This window comes from Stegostoma tigrinum, chromosome 24 (assembly GCF_030684315.1).
Source record: "Stegostoma tigrinum isolate sSteTig4 chromosome 24, sSteTig4.hap1, whole genome shotgun sequence".
In the NCBI taxonomy this organism is placed as follows: domain Eukaryota; kingdom Metazoa; phylum Chordata; class Chondrichthyes; order Orectolobiformes; family Stegostomatidae; genus Stegostoma; species Stegostoma tigrinum.
The window spans coordinates 23,970,218-23,992,509 of record NC_081377.1 but is presented as its reverse complement, the minus strand read 5'-3'; the positions used below and the strand labels follow the sequence as shown (position 1 = coordinate 23,992,509).

General features: G+C 39.9%; 1 protein-coding gene and 1 pseudogene across 3 annotated transcripts in view; both read right to left on the bottom strand.

Moving 5' to 3' along the window:
• srrm1 (serine/arginine repetitive matrix 1) overlaps positions 1–19,445 on the bottom strand; it is a 53,623-nt gene extending 34,178 nt beyond the window's left edge. For all 3 annotated transcript variants that reach the window (XM_048557803.1, XM_048557805.1, XM_048557804.1), the window contains exons 1-3: positions 19,358–19,445; positions 5,532–5,621; positions 121–243 (exon numbers count right to left, since the gene is read on the bottom strand). In XM_048557803.1, coding sequence (XP_048413760.1) covers positions 121–243; positions 5,532–5,621; positions 19,358–19,378 — 234 coding nt within the window. In that variant the 5' untranslated portion in view covers positions 19,379–19,445. The remainder of the gene's footprint in view (positions 1–120; positions 244–5,531; positions 5,622–19,357) is intronic.
• A 2,386-nt stretch (positions 19,446–21,831) lies between these two features.
• Positions 21,832–21,950, bottom strand: LOC125465205 (5S ribosomal RNA; annotated as a pseudogene).
• Positions 21,951–22,292: the final 342 nt, after the last annotated feature.

Here is a 22,292-nt window from a genome sequence, read left to right as displayed (position 1 = left end):
TTAACTGTGTAGAAAACAAGCAAACCTGACACTTTACATAACTTTCTTTCACCAAATGTCCAGGTGAAAAACCACATCACAATAACTTTTTAAATACTCTTGCATTTTTCCAATCATTACCTTCTCTTCAAGATGATTAAAGATGAACTCAATAACAACATCATCCTCGAACCCAAGCATTTCTGTCACTCTCTGTGTAATCCACGGCTTGATGACTTCTAGGTTCACTTTATTCATGTCCACCTGAAACCCAGTCAAAAATAATTACAATTAACAAACACTTGCAACTACAGACTAACAGTCCCCAGAGATACATTTTCAATAGATTAAGGCAAAACGTATTGAAATGTTTTGAAATGGAGCACCAATGTGCACCACAAATGACACTGCATTACTTCTAATTTTTGATTCCACCCATAAATCACTGAGTACAAAACAGGATCATTGGCGCAGAGATTTAGTCAGGAGTTATGCCATCCCCAACTTCTCCTGCTCATTTTGAAGCACCAGAAACGCAGCAGCAAGTCACTCAAAACATCTTACAAACCTTGAGTTCTTTGAGAAGGTGACCAAACAGGTGGATGTGAGTGAAGCAGTTGATGTGGTGTATGTGGATTTCAGTATAGCATTTGATAAGGTTCCCCATGGTAGGCTATTGCATAAAATACAGAGTCATGGGATTGAGGGTGATTTAGCTGCTTAGATCAAAAAATTGGCTAGTTGGAAGACGACAAAGGGTGGTGGTTGATGAGAAATGTTCATCCTGGAGTTCAGTTACTAGTGGTGTACCACAAGGATCTGTTTTGGCCACTGCTGTGTCATTTTTATAAATGACCTGGATGAGGGCATAAAAGGATGGGTTAGCAAATTTGCAGATGACACTAAAGTCGGTGGAGTTGTGGATAGCGTGGAAGGATGTTGCAGGTTACAGAGGGACATCGATAAGCTGCAGAGGTGGGCTGAGAGGTGGCGAATGAAGTTTAATGCAGAAAAGCATGAGGTGATTCACTTTGGAAGGACTAACAGGAATACAGACTACTGGGCTGATGGTAAGATTCTTGGTAGTGTGGATGAGCAGAGAGATCTGTGTCCATGTACATAGATCCTTGAAAGTTGCCACCCAGGTTGATAGCGTTGTTGAGAGGGTGTACAGTGTGTTAGGTTTTATTGGTAGAGGAATTGAGTTTCAGAGCCATGAAGTCATATTACAGCTGTAAAAATACTCTGGTGCGGCCACACTTTTGAGTATTGTGTACAGTTCTGGTCGCCGCATTATAGGAAGGATGTGGAAGCAGGAAAAGGGTGCAAAGGAGATTTACCAGGATGTTGCCTGGTATGGAGGGAAGGTCTTATGGGGAAAGGCTAAGGGACTTGAGGCTGTTTTCGTTAAGAGATAAGAAGAGGTGACCTAATAGAGGCATACAAGATGATCAGAGGATTAGGTAAGTTAGACATGAGAGCCTTTTTCCTCCGATGGAGATGGCTAGCACAAGGGGATATAGCTTTAAATTGAGGGGTGATGGATGTAGGACAGATGTCAAAGGTAGGTTCTTTACTCAATAGTAAGTGCATGGAATGCCCTGCCTGCAACAGTAGTAGACTTGCCAAGTTTAAGGGTATTTAAATGGTCATTGGATAAACATATGGATGATAATGGAATAGTGTAGGTTAGATGGGCTTCAGTTTGGTTTCACACGTCAGCGCAACATTGAGGGCCAAAGGGCCTGTACTGCGCTGTAGTGTTCTACCCTCTTGGTGACTGCAGAAGGATCAAAAACTGAAAGAAGTGTTTTAAAAGAGATACAATAAACAGTGCTCCTTATTGGAATTTGTTCATTAAAATGTATGCGATTTTGTTACATTGATTCATCATATTAAATTTTCTATCTGGCAATTAAAATTAAGTAATTACAGAACAATTAAAGAAGCTGATAAACGCACGAAGTATCATTTATGAACAGTTGATGAACTTGGAAAACAAGTTCAAACTGTGTAGATATCCTACAAAAAACTATTATGCTAAACGTTTCAATTCTTAAACCCAGTTCGCATTTCACCAAGGGACCCCTTACCCCTCAAATTTCTTGTATATTCCATACATTCCTTTAAAAAAAATCATACAGGAACAGAGGTAACCCATTTAGTCCGTTAACGTTCAGCCATTCAATAAAATCATGCCCGACTTGTCCTCTCCATATACCTTTGGGCCACAAACCTACCCTCAATGTCTTTGATAAAAATCATAAACTCTAATTAAAACATTAATTGATCCAACATCAACCTCTGTTTGCAAAAGATGTTCCAAAAGGTCTGGCTCTAATGTTTTACATCACAACCCCAAGATCTACACTGCCCAACCAGTGGAAATAATAGATTCTCTACATCAACCCTATCTGATTCCTTAAAACTAGCTACGAAACTGCCACAAACGACAATACTGAGAGATTTAGTTTTAAAGAGCTCGAAACAAAAACAAGAAATGCCCTCAGATTTTTCACACAATTTAAAGATATAGGTATAACTAGGCATGTTCCTGTTGCGCAAACAACCAATGGTACCATATATTCCACAGTTGCACAAACACCACTCTGGGCAGTTAGTCGACTTTAATGCTATGTTCTTTCCGCCAAAACAGTGCCACATCTTACTTTATTCATTTTCCAAAGACAGACCTATGCTAAATAGTAGTAGGAAAGGACTGATCATGATCAACATAAGTTTCAAAAACCACCTGAAACAGATGACCAAACAATTTTGTTGTATGATTCTACGATACAATGTTTAATGGATTCTATCCGAGCCAAAAATATTTGAATATGGAATCCACTCACTGGTTGTGAATAGGTCAGTACCAAGACTAAACAACCTCTATACTGGCAAATGTACTTGATTTTACTTGAGCATGTTTCTAAGCTTTCAGATTTCAGTGAGTAGTTCAAGTTCAATATTTTGATATGTACCATTATCTCCGATTAGGTTCCATACACAAGCTGTAGTATCAGTTCTAGCTCACAATCACCTCAACTGTTGCTATTTCACACACTGCTTGACTGATATCCAGTATTAGATGAACAGAAATTTCTTTTCATTAAATACGAGAAATATTAAGGATTTTTGTCTTTCATTTTTGCTTAACCCTCATCTCGGTAATACTTTGTAACAAACCACTCAAACTTGGCTTCACATTCAATGTTGAATTGAGCTTTTGACCATATCCAAGGACCATCTACATTCACTGTCATAGCATTTCTCGATTCTGGCCTGGCCTCAGTTCATCCAACTTGCAAAACATCACATTTGCCCATGTTACGCCTAGACCAACTGCCCCAGAGCTGGTACGTTTGCGTTCATCCAAGTCATCCTTCATCCAGATGTACTTCAAGTCCTGTTCGCACATCACACCTATGGTAACCAAGAGAATCTTAGTCCTGCAACACTGCAATTCAAAAGTCCTCACCTTATTTTCCCAAATGCCTCCATGGGATCACGTCTCCAAGTCTCCATAGACTCTTGCAGACCTGAAGCCTTTGAGAACTTTGCACTCCTCGAATTCTGGCCTCTTGCGCATCTCCAATTTTAATTCATCAACCCAGCTACCTGAACTTTCGGGTGTCTTAGCTGCAAGCTCTGGAACTGTACTATCCCCAACACCTTTCGGACTCTCTCACAGACATTTCATAAAAGTAGTTCTGCATCCAAGTTTGTCACCTGCCTATTATCCCCTTATGTTGCTTAGAGTCTGTAATGCCTCTCTGCAAGGCACCTGTGTGTTGGAGATGGCGGCAAAGTGGAAAGTTTGGTAACATTGGACAAGTAATCCAGAGCACAAAGCTAATTGTCGAGGGACAACTTTCAATCTCACCATGGCAGATGTAAAAAAAAACTGCCAACCGTGAAACTATCAATTGTCAGAAAGTCATACAGCATGGAAACAGAATCTTTCGTCCAACTAGTTCACGTTGACCAATTCCCAAAATAAACTTGTCCCACCAGCCTGCTTTTGGCATATATCTCTCCTCACCTTTCCTATTCATGAACTTATCCAAAAAAACATTCTAACTGTACCTGCATGAACCACTTCCACTGACGGTTCATTCTGCATACTATCCACACAATGTACAAAATGGCTGCTCATATCAGTTTTAAATCTCTTTCTCCTCACCTTAAATATATGGTCCCTAGTTTTGTGCTTCCTCACCTTAGGAAAACGACATTTGCTAGTCACCTTGTCAATATCCCTCATGATTTTAGAAACCTTTATAAAAAGGTTATCCCTCAACCTCCTATTCTCCAGTGGAAAAATATCCCAGCCTATGTTTTAAGAACTCAAATTTGCCATTCCCAGCAACATCCTGGTAAATCTTCACTAAACCTTCTCCAATTTAGTAATATCCTTCCCAATGACAGGGTGACCAGAGCTGCACGCAGTCCTCCTCATTCCTGTTCAATCTCAACATGACATCACAACTCCTGTACTCAACTGATTAAAAACCCATCTGATTTACTCAGGTTTTCCAGTGAAGAGAATCAGCAAAAAAAAACACTATTTTCTAAACAACCTGTTCAGAGATAACAAAACAGTATGGCACAGCACAGGCCCTTCAGCCCACGGTGTTGTGCTAAATTTTTACCCTCAACCTAAGTTCTATCTAACCTCCATCCACACCTTATACTATCATCCATATGCTTAACCAGCCATTTAAATGCCCCTAATGAGGCCAGCTCCACTACCCTCTCTAGTAATGCACTCCATGCCCCTACCACTCTCAGTAAAGAACCTAACTCTCACATCTCCCCTATATCTACCTCCACTCACTTTAAATCTATGCCCCTCATAATATCTACCTCCACCCTAGGAAAAAGTCTCTGCCACTATCTATACCTCTGATCACTTTGTACACCTCTATGAAGGCACCTCTCATCCTTTGTCATTCTAAAGAGAAAAGCCCTAGTGCTCTCAACCTTTCCTCGTAAGACCTTCCCTCCATTCCAGGCAACTTCCTGCTAAATCTCCTCTGCACCTTTTCCAACACTTCCACATCTTTCCTGTAATGAGGTGACCAGAACTGGACACAATCCTCCAGCTGTGGCCAAACCAGAATTTTGTATAGCTGGGCCATAACTTCACAGATCTTAAACTCAATCCCTCCATTAATGAAATCTAACACACCATACGACTCTCTCCACCTGGGTGGCAGCTTTCAGCGAACTGTGGACATGAACCCCAATATCACAACACACCTCTGGAACACGTGGGACCTGAAACCAGGCTTCACGACTCATTAGGTAGGGATACTACCACTGAACTACCATAACCCACCAGACAGCCTTACATAGTTTGACCAACAGGTGACTTAATTACTCAGCAAAGTAGCTGCCTTTTAAATGGCCTAGCAAACTATTCAGTTCAGGGCTAATTAAGAATGGGTAACAAGCACCAGCCTTGCAAGGTGCACATCCAACAAAAGAACAAAGTTAGGTGGCTGTACTGACAAGCACAAAAGTCTTAAGCTAACACTGGTATACATTACCTTTTTCTCAAGACATTCTGCAAATTTCAACTGCTTTAGGAGTTTCTTCTGTTTGTTGCTGAAGCGATTGTCTTGCTCTGCACTTGTTCCCTATAAGAGGAATACAAATTAAGGAGAGTACTTCAATCCATTCAAAAACAGCAATTTGATATCATTTAATGTAGTATCTCAGTATCAGGCTGGTGGTAAGTGTGGATAAGATCATGCTGGGAAAACAGTAAATTAACAAGATCAGCCATTACTAAAATGCAAAAATCAACCAACAGGTTATGCCATTATCAATCACCAAAACTTGCTCGGAAATTCGCTGCTCTTTTTCCAAGAAAATTGTCCATAAAACACTTTAGAAATTTAAGCCCAGTAATTCCATGTGTAAAAACTCTTCTAATGTTGATTATTAATGCACAGCTTGTCAATCTTATGGCCGAGAAAGTGAACATTCATTTTTCCATCTCATTCCTGCAAGTAACCAATTGTTGCCAAGTTTTAAAATTAAAAAGTCAATATTTCGTACAGTTTCAGTTTTCACTACCTTAACACAACTTGTTTCCCTCCCTTTATCCACTGTACTCAACCTAATTCTAATTTGCCCACTGTAATGCATTCCTTCATGGAGTTGTTTCTTGATTCTTAAATCTGTGGGTCGTGGTTGTTACTGGTTATGCAACTGTTTATTGCCCATACCCAACTGTTCTTGAACAAATCTCATTGGTTAAGGAGACATTGTTTGTCCCAGTGCTCAATTCCAATCCAGATGCTTCAGCTGCCATAACAATTATCAATGCACTTGTTCAACAAGCTAGGCCGAAGGATGTAGAAAAACTGAAGATGCACGAGATGCCTCATGCCAACAAGTTACAAACCAGCATACTCACATGCATCTCATATGGCAATCTTGAAACAAAGCAATGTAGCTTGGTATGCCAACAGTCATGCTGGCTGACTTTTTACTACATTGTATGATCTAACAATAATTCTTGTGTCTCTTATGCCTTTGTAAGAAACTAAATTGTTTGGATAGTATCACAGAAGAATGTCAAATTCTAGGCAGTCTGTAACAGTTCTCCAAACATCAAAATAAAATAACCTTTTCTGTTACGCGTGTATATATGTAACATCTAGTCCATGGGTGGACTACTTTCTGCAATCCATAGGTATTTTACTGGCATGTGGGTTGAAAGCCAACCATATCAGCCAGTAGAATTTAAAATTCAATTAAGTTCTGAATTACAAGCTAATTAGTAATTGTGACTATTATCAACATTGCTTAAACATCCATCTAATTTACTGATGTTCTTTAGGGACAGATATCAGTCATCCTTACCCAATCTAACCTAGATGTGGATCAACAGTTAAGTTTTTGAATCAAATTGCCCTCAAATGACGAGCAAGCTGCACAGTTCAAGGACAGTTAGGAATGGGCAACAAAACGGTGCATGATCAGTACCAGCCACATCTCACAAACGTGTTTTAGAAAAGTATATTAGATTCTCTCAAACTCAGATTTAAGAAATCCAGCTGCTACCATGTCAATTTGAAGTGTATGTTTTATTAAGCACACAATTGTTTTAAGGCGACCAAGACAACTGCAGTTATTGAAGATACAGCAGAAACTACAATCATCACAAAAAAGTGATAGAGCAAGTTGCTCAAATCACAATTGACAGTACAGGTCTGCTCTTTGAAAGAGCTACATAGTCATTCCATGCTTGCCTCCACCCCCCTCTTTGACTGCTATATGACATACTAAAAAAATTGCTAGGATCCAACTGTATCCTGTTTAGCTTTTGCTCCCTATACAGTTAGGGAAGAGTGAAATGAATCTTTGTAATTCACTGTTTATGCAAAATGACAATCATCCTGATGGCAGTATTTTTTATTAATTATAGGCTAAAATGGATAAAGGTCATTTATAAAAAGGGCTGCTAAAGGAATTACTGTACTTTTATAAACATATTACTGAAACAGATATTTATACTGCTTTGATCAAGCAGTGGGGGAAGGATTTTGTAAATGGCATGGCACGGGGTGAAAGTTCAAGAATGAAATTTGACCAGCAAGTACCTGATTAGCTTCTGTAATATGACCAGTCTTGAATGCCAAAGGTCAGCACATGGCAATAACAGACAGGTTCCTGGGTAGCTGAAAAGGTTGCAGGTGAAAGAAATACAGGGAGAAACTTTTGAACTGAAAGACCAGGTTATGTTCTGTCTCTCTCTGTAATAAAAACATCCGAGAGCCAATTATTTTCTCCTGCCAGTTACTGTTAAGCTACTGCCTTTAACTAGGTCCTAAGAACTTTGTAGTTGCAGTAACAAATCGCACTTGCCTCCTGTATCATGAAAGAGCCCAGAGAATGGAGAATGAAAAAACAGAACTTCTTAGTAAGCAAAATCACTTAAGCCATCTGGACTTATGCTATTAAAATGTGTTTCCCAGTTTTTTTTCTTTGCCTTTCCCACCTGTAAAAACATTGTTTTTGCTTGTGTGCATCCATATGATTGCACAGAGGTATTAGAAAGGAGTTTGAGTTCTGTTAACTCGCTTCCAATAGAGAAATAAATAAGAGATTTTTGCATGCTTTGCTGAAATCATTAACTTCTGTGGTCAACCCCAGGAGGAGTGGAACTTGAGAATCAGTGTACTTTCCCAAATAGGTTGTAATAATGCAGAAATGGGTCTAAATCACAACTCTTTATCCATATCATACATAAATTTATTGCAGCTTCTTTTAGTTAATCCACAAACTGCACATTTCTTCTACTTTCTTTAAAAGTATTAATTCATGCTTAAGGACAATATCATAAGTTACTGAAGTGCTCTGGATATCTCAGCCAAGTGTACAGTCATTTGTTCAAAGCCTAGACAATATCAACACAACAAATGAACTACAGAATGAAATAAACCATGTCCAATCCTCTCCCCATTCAAAGAGAATGCACACCAACTCTTCATTATTGGTACGTTGATAAGGTATGGGAACCATGACCGAGCTCCATCAATACAGTTCCATATCAATCCAATTTTAGACATGTTTTTCCACTTACAGAAAGCTATAAAATGTACAAATTCAATTTTTTTTGCTATGAAGCCTTCTTCCACCATAATCAAAACAGTGCTACTAGCTACCAAGTTCATCACAGCTCCAAATGTTGTCAAAAGTAGTTTATTTCAACACTAAAGGTCAACTGTCAACTTTGAAAGGCTTCATCTATTATTTAAGAAACAATAATTGGGAACTCAAACCCACAATCATCACAATGAAGATATCCTTAATGGTGCATGCTAATAATTATAAAGTAGTAATATAATTGAAACAAATTGAGTTCACACCACTTAACCATTAAATATTTTTAATCAAGATCAAATGGGACATACTTTGTAACTACGGTAGCAGCCAATATATCAAACAGATTAAAACTTCCATCTAGTTTAATTCTATGCAGCCTTTACCAACTGCCACTGTCGAATTCACAAAGTATCAGCATACAATGAGTTGTAAATGCAAGAGCTCACCTTCTCTTCTCGCCTGAAGTTACAGAAAACCTTCAAACTCCTCATCCTATATACATTCTTAATTTTTAAACAAGCCTCAATAACCTATCCAGCAGATAATTCATCCAAAGGGGCTTCAGACAGAAAAGCAACATCTACAGGTAATTCTAATATAACGTGTGTTTCATTAACACAAATTGGCTGTAATGTGATGGATGACTAGTGGACACTGTTTGGATAACATGAACTTTCTGCTGTACAGGTATAGCAATTTCCCTATAAACAAATTTTCTATAACACTATTATCGTAAACTAGGTGTATAAACATGCATGTCCTAAAATTGGGGTGTCAGATCAATTAGAACATCACAAATATGAATCAAGGAAACAGGTTCAAACTAGAGATGATCAACTTTTCAATTACAAAGTGGCTAAATTTGTTAAGCCATCATGGAAGCTTTTTAAATTAAATCACTTTGCATATTTTTTAAAAATGTTCTAATCCAGAAGGTTAAAGCAACAGCTTATTTTGCCCTCATTGATACCATAAATGTGAGAAACAAACAAGCTATTTACTTAAAATGATTATTGGAAATTGTCAATTATTAGTGAATTGAGACAGATCTGCAAAACTCAGCTAATTAACGCAACAAAAAAAAATGAAGAGAGCTCCTATTTAATGTAAATTAAACTTCCAAATCACAACATATTTCTGACCAGTTTCAAATGCCATGACATCTCGGTAATATATATTTGACAACAGGGTGACAGGATAAAACCTCTTAAGATGCTTTAATGAATGGGCAGTCTTGACCAGATATTCAGGTCTGTGTGTTATCAAATTTATGTTGTGAACCCAATCAGCAAACTTAACCAGCAAAATTCAATGATAACTAACATGAGTACAGAAATACTGACACTGCTACATGCTAGAATTAGGTAAGACAGCTCTACTGTTTCTGGTCTGAGCCATACCCAAGTTTAAGCACACTTCAAGCCAAGTGTAAAAAGGGTGCTCCACTCACCTTGATATGAACTATTTTCTCCTACTTCCAAAACAAAACTTCTAATGCATTGATAATCTAATGATTTATCAACTTCCACGTTTGCCAAACAATTCTGAATCCTAGAACACGATTCACGAAATTGTATACACCTGAAGAATATTTCAAATAGACATGATTCACTCTCTTCATAATGAACTGTTTTAAGTCACAAATGCAAATTAAGATCATATTTTTTTCGGCTAAAAATGACTGACAAGAGGATCAGTTTCTCAAAACAGATTTCTAATTTAAGCAAACATGTCCCAAGAGACATTATTTGCCCAGACAATTCAACCTTGACAGAAAACGAAACCTAGATAAACTAGTAACAGCCTAAGTGGAAAACTAAAATGCCAGAATTCGAAAAAAAAAATCAATGGGTACATTATTATTTAAATATTTACAGACAATAGTCAAATTATAGGACTAAAATTAAATTAAAACCTGAAGAAAGCTCAGTTTAGAAGAACATATCTCGCTTAAAAACTCATATTTTGAAATGGAAAAGTGTGTAACAACTAATGGGAATAGAGGCATAAAATAAACGCAAGCGATAAAGTACCTCCAAGAATTCACCAAACATGGTTTTTAAACAATGTAGCATGAAACAAAAAATGAAAGGAATAACCTATACCTGCACTCAAAGCTAATTCACTCCCAAATCTCTCAATAGCATAAGATACTACCACCATTTCACACATTACACGACCTAAACAGTTCTTTCATGAAGGGCTTTAAAATAAAATATACATTCAAAGGATAAATCATACAGGATACCTTATAGTTAATGCTGTCTTGTAATCTGATCAGTGGAAGAGAAAGGAATTCAAGTTAGAAGCCAGAACAACAATTCTAAAACTATTCCCTGAATTTTAATTGACAGGACTGCAATCATGAATGTTTCTTTACAAATGCAATGTTAAGTGGATTTTTTTAAACCAAAACCAGTTCCAGGTTAACATCAAAGACCAAATGATTGTCAGGTCACCACAAGGGCAACGTGAATGAGTAGATACTGTATGTAAAATAAGATAATATGTGCTATGTATATTTATTGAAGTAGTTATTATTCATCAGGTGTCAGTCAGCTGTACTGTTGGTTAGTAACACAGTGGCTCCAACAGCAGAGGCTCAATTCCCATACTGGTTGAGGTCACCACAAAGGCCCACCTCCTTATCTTTGCCAGATGCATGGTGATGCTCAGGTTAAACCACCAGCTGTCTCTCTAATGAGGGGGCACCCCTATAGCCTCCTGGCACTATGGCAATGTTACCTACAGAGTTATAAATACAAGTCAGTTGTACATTTCTGTTAATGTCTGTAAATATCTCAAAGTTCACTGAAAGTTCAAGACACAGGGTTACAGTGTATTGAAGATGATGAACAAACAAAAGACTAAGTGCACTGTATTGTGTAGGACCAAAATATCAGGCAAGTTCTCATTGCAATCCCAGACCAATGCTAATTTCAGCTGAAAGAGTGGTTTGCACTAAGGGTTGAAGGAGTTGGGAAGAAAGTGAAACTGAGGGAAGAAATATAAAAATCCTGTTCACAACTGTACTCCACAACCTTTGCTGAAAGGAACATCACAGTAAATTCTGCAATGATAGAATGTAGTTTGGTTTATGATGTTTTAAAAATTTCAGTGATATATCAAGATAATCTGGACTTCTTTAAGACAACATCCATCCATTGTACCAAAGTGTGGTTCAATAACTTCAGAGCAGGATCAAGGAAAATGTACTTCGAGAGTAAGTATAAATTTAAAGTAAATCACAGCACAGAAGAATTTGAATAAATTAGCGTTATAGTGTTACACACCAAAATCAAATATGCACTGTTGCATTAAGTTTAAAAATAACCAAATCTTTAACAGGTATATCAAGGCTTTATACTATACTGGCCATACCACAACTGGAATATCCTGTACTATGTTATTCACAAAAAAGATAGTTGCATTAGCCCACACCAATTAGGTCACCGCCAATCTGTACACCAATTTCATTTTCATTAGCAGATAGATGCCGTTTGGCCCATTGAGTCTGCATGACCCTCCAAAGAGACAGTCTACCCCCACAACGCATATTTACCAGTTAGCCCACCTCGCCTGCATACTATGGGGTAATTAAACACAGCATCTTCACCTAACCTGCACATCTTTGGACTGTGGGAGCAAACCCAAACACCTGGAGGAAACCCACACAGATACTGGGAAAGCAGGCAAACTCCACACAGAGTAGCCCAAGGTTGAAATTAAATCTGGGTCCCTGGTACTGAAGTAGCAGTGCTAACCACTGTGCCACCATGCAACCCTTTATCCATATTAGTTCCATATAAATGAAAACCAGAATACTAATTAATTGCAGATTAGAAAATTTTAACTTTTTTTCTGTGGAAAAGTATATTTGACTCTGGCATTAAGATTCTACTTCCTCTTTAGAATGAGAGTTTTTCTATACTAACTCTGTAGAACTCTAAGTTGTTATAGCTATGCAACGTGAGGGACAGTGTGGTCAGGATCATTTACATCCACTTGAGGGAATAAATACGCTGTTTAATGTTTGATCCAAAAGATGACATTCCAGCAGTACTGCAATGAAACGTCAGCTGAGATCAAATCCTGAAATCTTTGCAGCAGAACTTCTAACACTCAGACAGACAAGTATGGTAATACAAGCAATATTCACGCAGCCTGTGCTCATAAATTAACTAGTTAAGCCCCAGTATCGTTCTCACGAATCTGAACCATAGCCATGACTCATGCCAGGAAAAAACATTTCCTTTCTGAAACATGCCATTCAAAAAGTTACAGCATTCCAGTTGGAATCTGGTTTCAACTGTGTTAAACTGAAACATGACAATCACTTTTAAAGTGCAACATCCTTGAGATAAAGATCAACACTAAATTAGCAATTTTGCGCCGATGCATTTTCTTTTACAAAAAAGTGGCATGAATGCATACTCACCTTTGTCTCAATATGTGTCTTTCAGTATTAAGAAAATGCTTCAATTTCTTATTCTCAGGTAAAGATAACCACGCATTTTCTTACACTGGACTCAATTTTTGTCCACTCAGACATAATCCATTTCCATCCAAGCCATTTTTCACACCCAGACTGATTTAATCCTTTATGCTTGTGGTGAGCCTATCTTCTGCCCTTCACAAACAACAATTCATCCAAAACTACAGCTCCTTTTTCTTCCATTCTGAATAGGTGGACTGTATCCCCCTGTTTTAGCATATGCCCAAAAACAGAAGAGAGGACCAGGCTAAACTTATAGGTTCTGAAAGAGTACCAAACAGGCAACTGTTCTTTGCTCGTGTGCCTTCCACTGTGATTAGCCTTCAACCTACTCCCAAATCAATAGGTTGATAGGTCCAATATACAGCAGTGCCCAGGCAGTCATGGTTGCTGCCTGTACAACACGAGAACAACCTAGGAAGCAGATGAGTGCTGTTGGTTTGCAAGATGTAGAAGGCCATCAGGAACGGGAGCAAAGCAAGGGTACAAATCTCAATGGCCAGCTCCTCCTTTCCACCAGAGGTTTGTGAAGATTGTAACACACCACCTTGCACGCCACACTGATTTCTCAATTATATTGGTAGACTTTTGTGCTGTGCCTGCAGCACCAAATGGGAATAGGCATATAGTAGTAGTAAGCAGTCTTAAACTACTTAAGGACTTCAACTGATGTCATGGCATCAAGCTTGAGCCTTCAGGCACAGAACTTAATTCCAAAAGAGAGACAGGTGGCTTACCAGAATTCCATTGCCTATCAATCTAATTATATAGACTTAATCCTAGCATGGGATCATTCCAGACTTTAACTTTTTTTTTCCCTCCACTGATGCATTCAGTATTTCTACCAATTTGTTTTTTATTTCATATTTCTGGTACCCAGAGTATTTTATATTAAAGCATTCATACTTTATTCCTAAACAGGTACCCATTTATTCTACACTGACAGCCCAGTGACTCCCAAAAATTCAAATGTGAAATTCCTATCGTTTCAAGACCTCAATTACATCACAACTTCTCACTTATAAACATCTCCACCGTACGCTCCTCCTCAAAACTCAGCTCTGCACTGGTTTTCTTTACCAAAATTAACCTCACTAATATTGCCTTTTTTGACCTACCAATCGTTCCTTCCTTATATCTATAAAGCTGCCAATACCTTAGTCTTTGCCATGTCCTACAGATGCATGCTAGTAAACTTGAAGTGTATTTAATATCAGTAGAGCTTTAGTAACAAATCACTGGTTAAGATGGAAGCAATTATATTATTGGCTGCTAACTCAGACTGTCAGTGGGAAAGTCTTGTAATTTTATTACTGAGTAGACATCAGAGGAAAAGTTTAGCTGCTAGTATGTTTCAAGTTTTGGTAAATACCAGTTCTTCCTGCTCAAAACAAAAGCAAACATTGGTAACTGATTATTTAAAAATAGAAAATACTAGAAACATTCAGGTCTTACAGGATCTGGTAGAGAGAAAAACAGATTTGATGTTTCAGGTCTGTGATCCTCCAATAGAGCTGCCAAATTAGATGTGTTATAGCTTTTAACTAAAGGTTGGGAAGGCAGGACAAAATGAACAAATAGGCCTGAGATCACATGACTTCAAGAGAGATCAAATGACACGTGTTGCTCATAGTGCAAGTCTAAAGGCAGTGATAATCGGACAAGCAAAGAAATCAAAGATGTTGGGGGCGGAGTGCAGCGAAAAGAATTTGAGTACCTATAACAGGATCAAAGTTGTCACGAGAAAGGGTGAATAAGCAAAAATAAAAGAAAATGGGAGCACAGTCAATGATCTAAGAAATGTTGTTCTCTTTGTTGAGTCTAGAAGGTTGTAATGTGCCCAAGTGTTACTTCAGGTATTTATTAGACACTAGTTCTGTGTGCTTTGTGTGGGAAATGTGAAGTATTCTTCATTCCAGTTCTATGCGGCCTTCCTCCCTCATTTTTTCCACAAATTACTTCCATGCTTTTCCCCATTCTTGCACTGAATTGGAATATTCCAAATTTCTTCCCACTTTCACATGGTTGAGATATGCTTCACCTTCCCTAATCCATTTGTAGGGATTGGCTATAGATCAGTGCTCACTCCTTTCACGATTCAAGCTACACTCCATCACACGCCACTTCCTGTCAGGACCATTCCATTCAACTAGTTTCTCAGTTACAGCCACTCACATGATATAACCTTCCATAATACTACAACAAATGTGTTTTCCTTTTCTTTAAAAAGATTCCTGCGCACAATTGCTGAAAAAGTGGTCAATGTCACCCATTTCACTTCAGTAATCCCTACCCTCCCAGAATTACGAAAGGGCTTCCATTGTTGCACCAGCCTGTGTTCCAAAGGGTCATCTTAACCCACCTGTTCCACCTCCAAATGTCTCTTCACATCCACTTGTTTCAGTATTCCAAAATCGTCAATCACGTAAGAGCTCAACATAGTGCAAAAGGTAAGGGCTGAAGCACTGGTAGCATCCTTCAGACTGCTGAACAGATGATCCATCACAGCCCCCTCCAGCGGTCCCCAGCACTACAATACCAGTCTTCAGTCAAGTCAATTCAATTCAATTCATTCCTCAATGTATCAAGAAACCAATGTTGGAGGCACTGGATGCTGCAAAGCTTATAGACTCTGATAACATTTTGACAATAGTATTCTCCAGAACTTACTGGCTCCTTAGCCAAGTTCTTCCAGTACAGTTACAATAACGGCATCTACCCAACAATATGTAAAAGTGCCCTGGTGAGTCTTGTATACAAAAAGCAGAACAAATCCAACCAGGTCAAATGCACCCCAATCTACTCTAGAACATCAGTAAGGTGATGGAAGGTGTCAATGGCGCTATCGAGCTGCACGTGCTCAGGAATAACTGCTCAGTGATGCCCAGCTTGGGTTCCACCAGGGCCACTCAGCCCGTGACCTCAAAAGCCTTAGTTCATTGACAAAATAGCTGAATTCCAGAAGTAAGAAACACAGCCCTTGACATCAAGGAGCCCTAGAAAATTGCAATGAGTATCGGGGTAAACTCTCCACTGGCTGGAGTTATACCTGGCACACTAGAAGATGGTCATGATTGATTGAGGATGTCATCTCAGATCCAGGCCATCTCTATGCGTGTTCCTTAGGGTAGTGGCCTGGGCCCAGCCATCTTCAGCTGCTTCATCAATGACCTTCCCCTTATCACGAGTGGGGACGTTCGACAGCTGCACAAAGTTCAGCACCATTCGAAGATCCTCAGATACTGAAGCAGTCACGTTCAAACGCAACAAGATCTGGACAATACCCTTGCTTGAACTGACAAGTGGCAAGTAACATTTGCACCACATAAATGCCAGGCAATTATCATCGCCAATAACAAACAATGTAACCACCACCCCTTGACATTGTGAATCCTTCACTATCAACATCTGGGTGGTTACCAGTGACCAGAAACTCAACTGAAGTCACCGCATAAACAGTAGCTACAAGGGGAGGTCAGAAGCTTGGAATTCTAAGGAGGTGAGTTACTTGCCAGACACCTCAAATCATGTCAGGAATGTAATGGAATGCTTTCCTTTTGACTGATGGGCGCAGCTCTGACAACACACAAGCAGTTCACTTGATTGGCACCACATCCACAAACATCAACTCCCTCCACCACTGACAATCATTAGCAGCCATGTGTACTATCTACAAGATGCAGTGCAGAAATTCACTGAAGATCCTCAGACAGTACTTTCCAAACTTACAACCTCTTCCATTTAGAAGGAAATGGGCAGCAGACCCACAGGAACATCAACAGGTTCCCCAAGTCACTCACCATCCTGAGTTGGAAATATATCTTTTGTTGGGTCAAACTCCTGGAATTCTGTCCCAAGGGTGGTGTGGGTCAACGCGCAGCAAGCGACTGCAGCAGTTCAAGGCTACAACTAACCACCTCCTTTACAAGGGAAACTAGGGATGGTCAATAAATCTGGTTAGCCAGTGATGCTCACATCTCACAAATAAATAGAAAAGGATTATGTCCTCTGCAACTTAGAGACCTACTACTCAGTCACCTCCACAACCCTCATGCATAATAAAATACCTACCCTTCTCTAACTCAATTGTAATCTTCAAAACCCCCAAACAATGCTTCCAGGTGAAATATCAATTTACTTGAAATTTCAATTAATTATTCCACTGACAATGTGGATAATTTTTCATACTGAAACCAAATGTAAATCAAGCAGGCCCTTTGCACAACTTTCTACAGTCAGTCCAAAAACATGGCCCTAAGCTTCCAGTCACTGATCATTTTAAATCTACAAATTATTCCCGTTGATTTTTGCCACTGTCAGTCATCTGATGCATTCCAAGACTAGCTCAAGGATCATCATCTTATGCTTTAATTAGGGGCTTTAGATCATAACCTCTGGTCCTGTTCTTTCCCCTTGCAGGTTTGTTTCTAATTTATCTTGGCTCTCTTTTGGATTTTATGATCCTACCAATCACATCGCCCCAAGGCACATTTTGTTTTTATTTACTCCGTTATCAATCCCATTAGTTTTGTTGCAAGATCATTTTTGTCATTTAAAAAGATACAGTGCTGTCATTAATTTTAATGGATAAAGTAATCCAAAAATCAGTTAGTATCCAGCAAAAGTGCATTCAAATCTGAAATACAGAACTAGTTTCAGCACTGGCAATCATAAAAGTATCAATTGCCATTAAAAATCAACATCCTTACCTGGTCTGGCCAACGTGGTTGATTCCTAGCTACTGAAACAGCCCAGCAAGTCACTCAGCTCAAGAGAAATGAGAGATGGGAAATAAATGTTGGCCTCATAGCAATACCCACATCCCATTAAATAGGGTAGGAGGTGGGATAGATTAGGCTATCAGATCTAGCCTTTCATCAATCTCCCCCCACTTCACTTTTAAAAAACCTATCACATTCCCCCTACCTCTGATGAAAGATCATAGATCTGAAATAAATTTACTCTCTGCTACTGCCAAACTTGTTTCTGTGATTATTTTTCATTTCTTAAAAAAGATTATTTTGCAACAAATTAATGATAAGCTAAGCACTAGATTTTCTGAAATGGCCAAAATAGAAGAAACCAGCTTTTACTATGTGTCACCAAAAAGCAAAAACTGTCAACCAAAACGTCAGATAGCATGATAAAAGCAACGCACTGAAGGGATGAACAAGTTTTTGAGTGTCAAACAGTTCCAAAAATAAATTGCAACTTGCTCCATTTTCATTACTTACAATTTGTATTAACACTTAAATGTCTGATATGTACCATACAAATCTGGACTTTCCAATCATACAATGTTCTGGTCAGAATAAAGGGAAACAATACAATACTGCAGCAAGTTAAAGACGTTTTACTACTGAATCTAGTTTGAATTTTTAAACAAAAAACACAAATCTAGAATCCAGCACAAACTGTAACTCGCTCACCCGATAATCTGTTCTACATTAAAGCAATTTTATCTCTAATTCCAAATAAAATATTTGAAGTGTTACTTCGGATTATATCTGCTTTGAAATTAATCGAGTCATGAATTCGCTTGGATGTCTATTATATCTAAAACGAACGAGTACTTTGATTGTTTAAAGGTGACTGTATTTCCCCTCGCGTGGTAGATAGCTTGGGTCCATTTTTCAGCCTCGAACCACACGACGCTCTATTTGCGACCATGCTGGAGAACCAGGCCCTAATGGAGTCATTCAATTGCGCCTCAGAAACAAAAATACCGTTTGAAACATTCGGTGCAAAAGCCAGAAGAGCTCCAAAAAACAACAGGGAGGAACCGGATTAAGATTCGAACCACGGAGTTAAGATTTGTGTTAAGAGTCGGTCAGGCACTTTGCTGGGCTTCGGCTCCACTGGCTGCCGCATTAGAACCGATCCCTCAAGGAAAATAAAATTGCCCGGGTTTCGTCCAGAACTAAAATGAGACATGTTGCTCCCTAGCTACACTCAAGGTGCAATGAATTAAATTAGACGAACAGATGAGCTGGAGAGACAAAAACCAAACCCACAGTACGGCTCCCTTGCCTCCCTCCCCTCCATCAAAAGCCTGCCACCCGCCGCCATTTTCATTCCCGCTCGGTTGCTAAGGCCGAATCCGCAGTTACGTGTATTCAGGGAAAAGACCCGAGTTTTATGCATTTAAAACAACCAGAACAGGTCCGCCGGTCCTTTGAATTGTTCCGGCCACCACTACAATGGATGAGCTTTCCAATCGGGCTCGACAAACAAGCTCTACTCGGTTGCTGCTCTACTTACGCGGAAAAACCCCGCGTCCATCTTGTCTGTCTGTGGAGGGGCTGCCGGATCACCCACTTCCGGTTTACCCGTTCGTTCTTCAAGGAGCTTCCGGTACACGGGTACAGCCGAGGCCGCACAGGCCGCATGGCGGAAATAGCCGAGCGCTCGCAGCCCCTGTTGCGGAAACAGCCGAAGCCTCGCAGCCCGGGAGACGGAACCAGACGTTGATTTGCTGTTCTGTCTGAGCACTCACTCACAAATACTGTAGCAACAGAACAACAAGTTAAATTCAAACACGTGCTGCCTGAGTGGCTTGAATCTCATAAAATTTCCATTTAATAATATGATCCACTTCAGTCTTGTGTCACGCATTTATACGTCTTTGAGCAGTCTTGATAACAAATTTCACTCTGGAGCATATGCATTTTTTTTCAAATCTTTGCAATGACTCGTCTTACAAGAGACTTAACCCGTGTAGTCTAAACGATACACGGGGCCGCAACATCTCTAACCGAACCTGACCAACTAATTCCACTTTATGGATAACCACTCCCCAATCCCCAAACATCTTTCTTTTACTCCTTGGCTTTGGTCTGCAACTGGTGAGGCAAATGAGCCAAAATTAGACTTCTTCCAAAATGGATGACCATTATGAGGAGACACAGCGGCTGCCATCAGCTTTTCACATGAAGATGAATGAGGCCCAAACCTTAACTTTAGGGTGGACTTGAACGTCATAGTACAGGCCACATGTTGCTGGTACATTGCCATCCTCATAAATAAGTCCTTTTGCAGAAATACATTTGTAACCTTGGTGTAGAGGGTGGGCTGACAATATCATGTGATCACTACTTCCACTGAAAGTGTCCTTACACACAATCTGTGGCAGTCATTTGAATCAGCATCATTTGAAATATAGAGCTGAATCTTAAATTTGTTTGGCTAAATATGAGTTTTATGTGTTCTTAGAGAGCTTTTCATCACAAAGATAGTGGGTATCTTACCAAACTCAACTCATTGACCACCATCATCCCCTCCAGCCCCCAACACGGTGAAAAAAATTGTGCTCAATTTCACTTCCATCATGCCACATGTTGTTTCAGCCACCCATGGGATGTCCTGAAATTAACCAAAATCCCTTGCACCTACTCCATCTTCGAAAGTCCATTGTGCACCCAGACAGGCACCTAGAGCTGGTGTGCACAGTTCCTGATATTCGTCCCTGGCATAACAGACAAGCGGAAACCAGTGATAATGGGAACTGCAGATGCTGGAGAATCCAAGATAACAAAGTGTGAAGCTGGATGAACACAGCAGGCCAAGCAGCATCTCAGGAGCACAAAAGCTGATGTTTCGGGCCTAGAGTCTGCTAGACTTGCTCTGATGAAGGGTCTAGGCCTGAAACATCAGATTTTGTGCTCCTGAGATGCTGCTTGACCTGCTGTGTTCATCCAGCTTCACAATTTGTTATAGGGGAAACCGGTCCCTCACTTTGCAAGCAAAGACTTGGGAGATTGCATTGGAAAGAGAGATGTAAAGCTGGTATTTCCACTTCTCCAGGAGAGGACAGCATGGTCCCAGAACAAGCAGCCTGGTCCAATATTGCCGCCCAGTTAAAATTGCCGCCCGGTTAAAGCAGTATCAGCTGTCTGCGGGAATGTATAGTCAATGTCCTTCTCCTGCCTGCCAGAGTCAGTGCAACCATCTTCTTTCCAAATCTCACACTCGCTCAGTCCCAGCTATTGTACCCACCTCCCACAAAGGCCTGCAACATCTTCCCTCACTCGCTATCATCCCACTAAACCCCAGCATCTCTATGCCTGCATGCCCTCGGTGCTGTCTACTCCCTCGACCAGGACATCTCCCCACAAGTAAAAAATGTAAGTGTGCCACCCAGCTTCATCTGCCTTAGTACCTGCCTCTCTCTCATTCCAGGAGAAAAACAGTCTACAATGGAAAAGAAATGGTCAAGACTGGTGGTGGACTGGCCAGCAGTCAGGTGCTTACCCCCAATGAGGAAAGGATGCTGACTTTGCTCCAGGTGGCTGACCGTGCTATGTCCTTGGACTGGTGTTGGAGATTTTCCTTGATTTACTATTTTGGTAGCCTCTGACTGAAGGCTGTCACCCTTCACTTGATTGAGGGCTGCTGACAACCATGACAAACTTCCTGCAAGATTGAAGCAACATGAGTGTGTGTAATTGAGGTTGTTGAGGTTGGATGGCTCGCCCAGCTGGTTTCTTGTTTTGCAGATGTTTCATTACTGTGCTGGTTAACATCTTCAGTGCAGCCTCCAATTAAGCGTCGGTGTGTTTCCCCACCTAGTTTTTAAACTCTGGGGTCCGTTGCGATGGATTACCTCACTTCTGGTTTTTCCTTCGTAGTGGAATGGAAATGGGGTTGAGTTCAATGTGTTTATTAATAGCAGGCTTTTGGAGTGCCATACTTCTAGGAATTCTTGTGCTTGTCTCTGCCTAACCTGCCCCAGGATCTGGGTACAGCACCTGGTATTCCCAGGTGCTCTCCCATTCAAGTACTAACCAGGCCTGGGTCTGCCTGGCTTCCGAGATCAGACAAGATTGGGTGTTTTCATACTAGTATGGCTGTCGGTCATAGGGTTCTACAAGGATGAGTACTGGGACTGCAACTGTTCATAATAAATATTAACGACTTGGAGGAAGTAAGTGAATGTTCTGCAGCCAAGTTTGCAGACAACACGGAAATAGGTAGAAAGACAGATTCCAGAAAGGATACAAACAGTTTACAGAGAAATATTGATGGTTAAGAAAGTGGGCAAAAATTCTTTGGAATTTTTTTACAGAGAGCTGTATGGCAGAGTTCTGTGTATATTTCAGATTGAGGTTGATAGATTCTTGATCACCAAGGGAATCAAGGATCATGGAAAAAGGACAAAATTGGATGTGAGGCATATTGGATCAGCATGATCCGATTG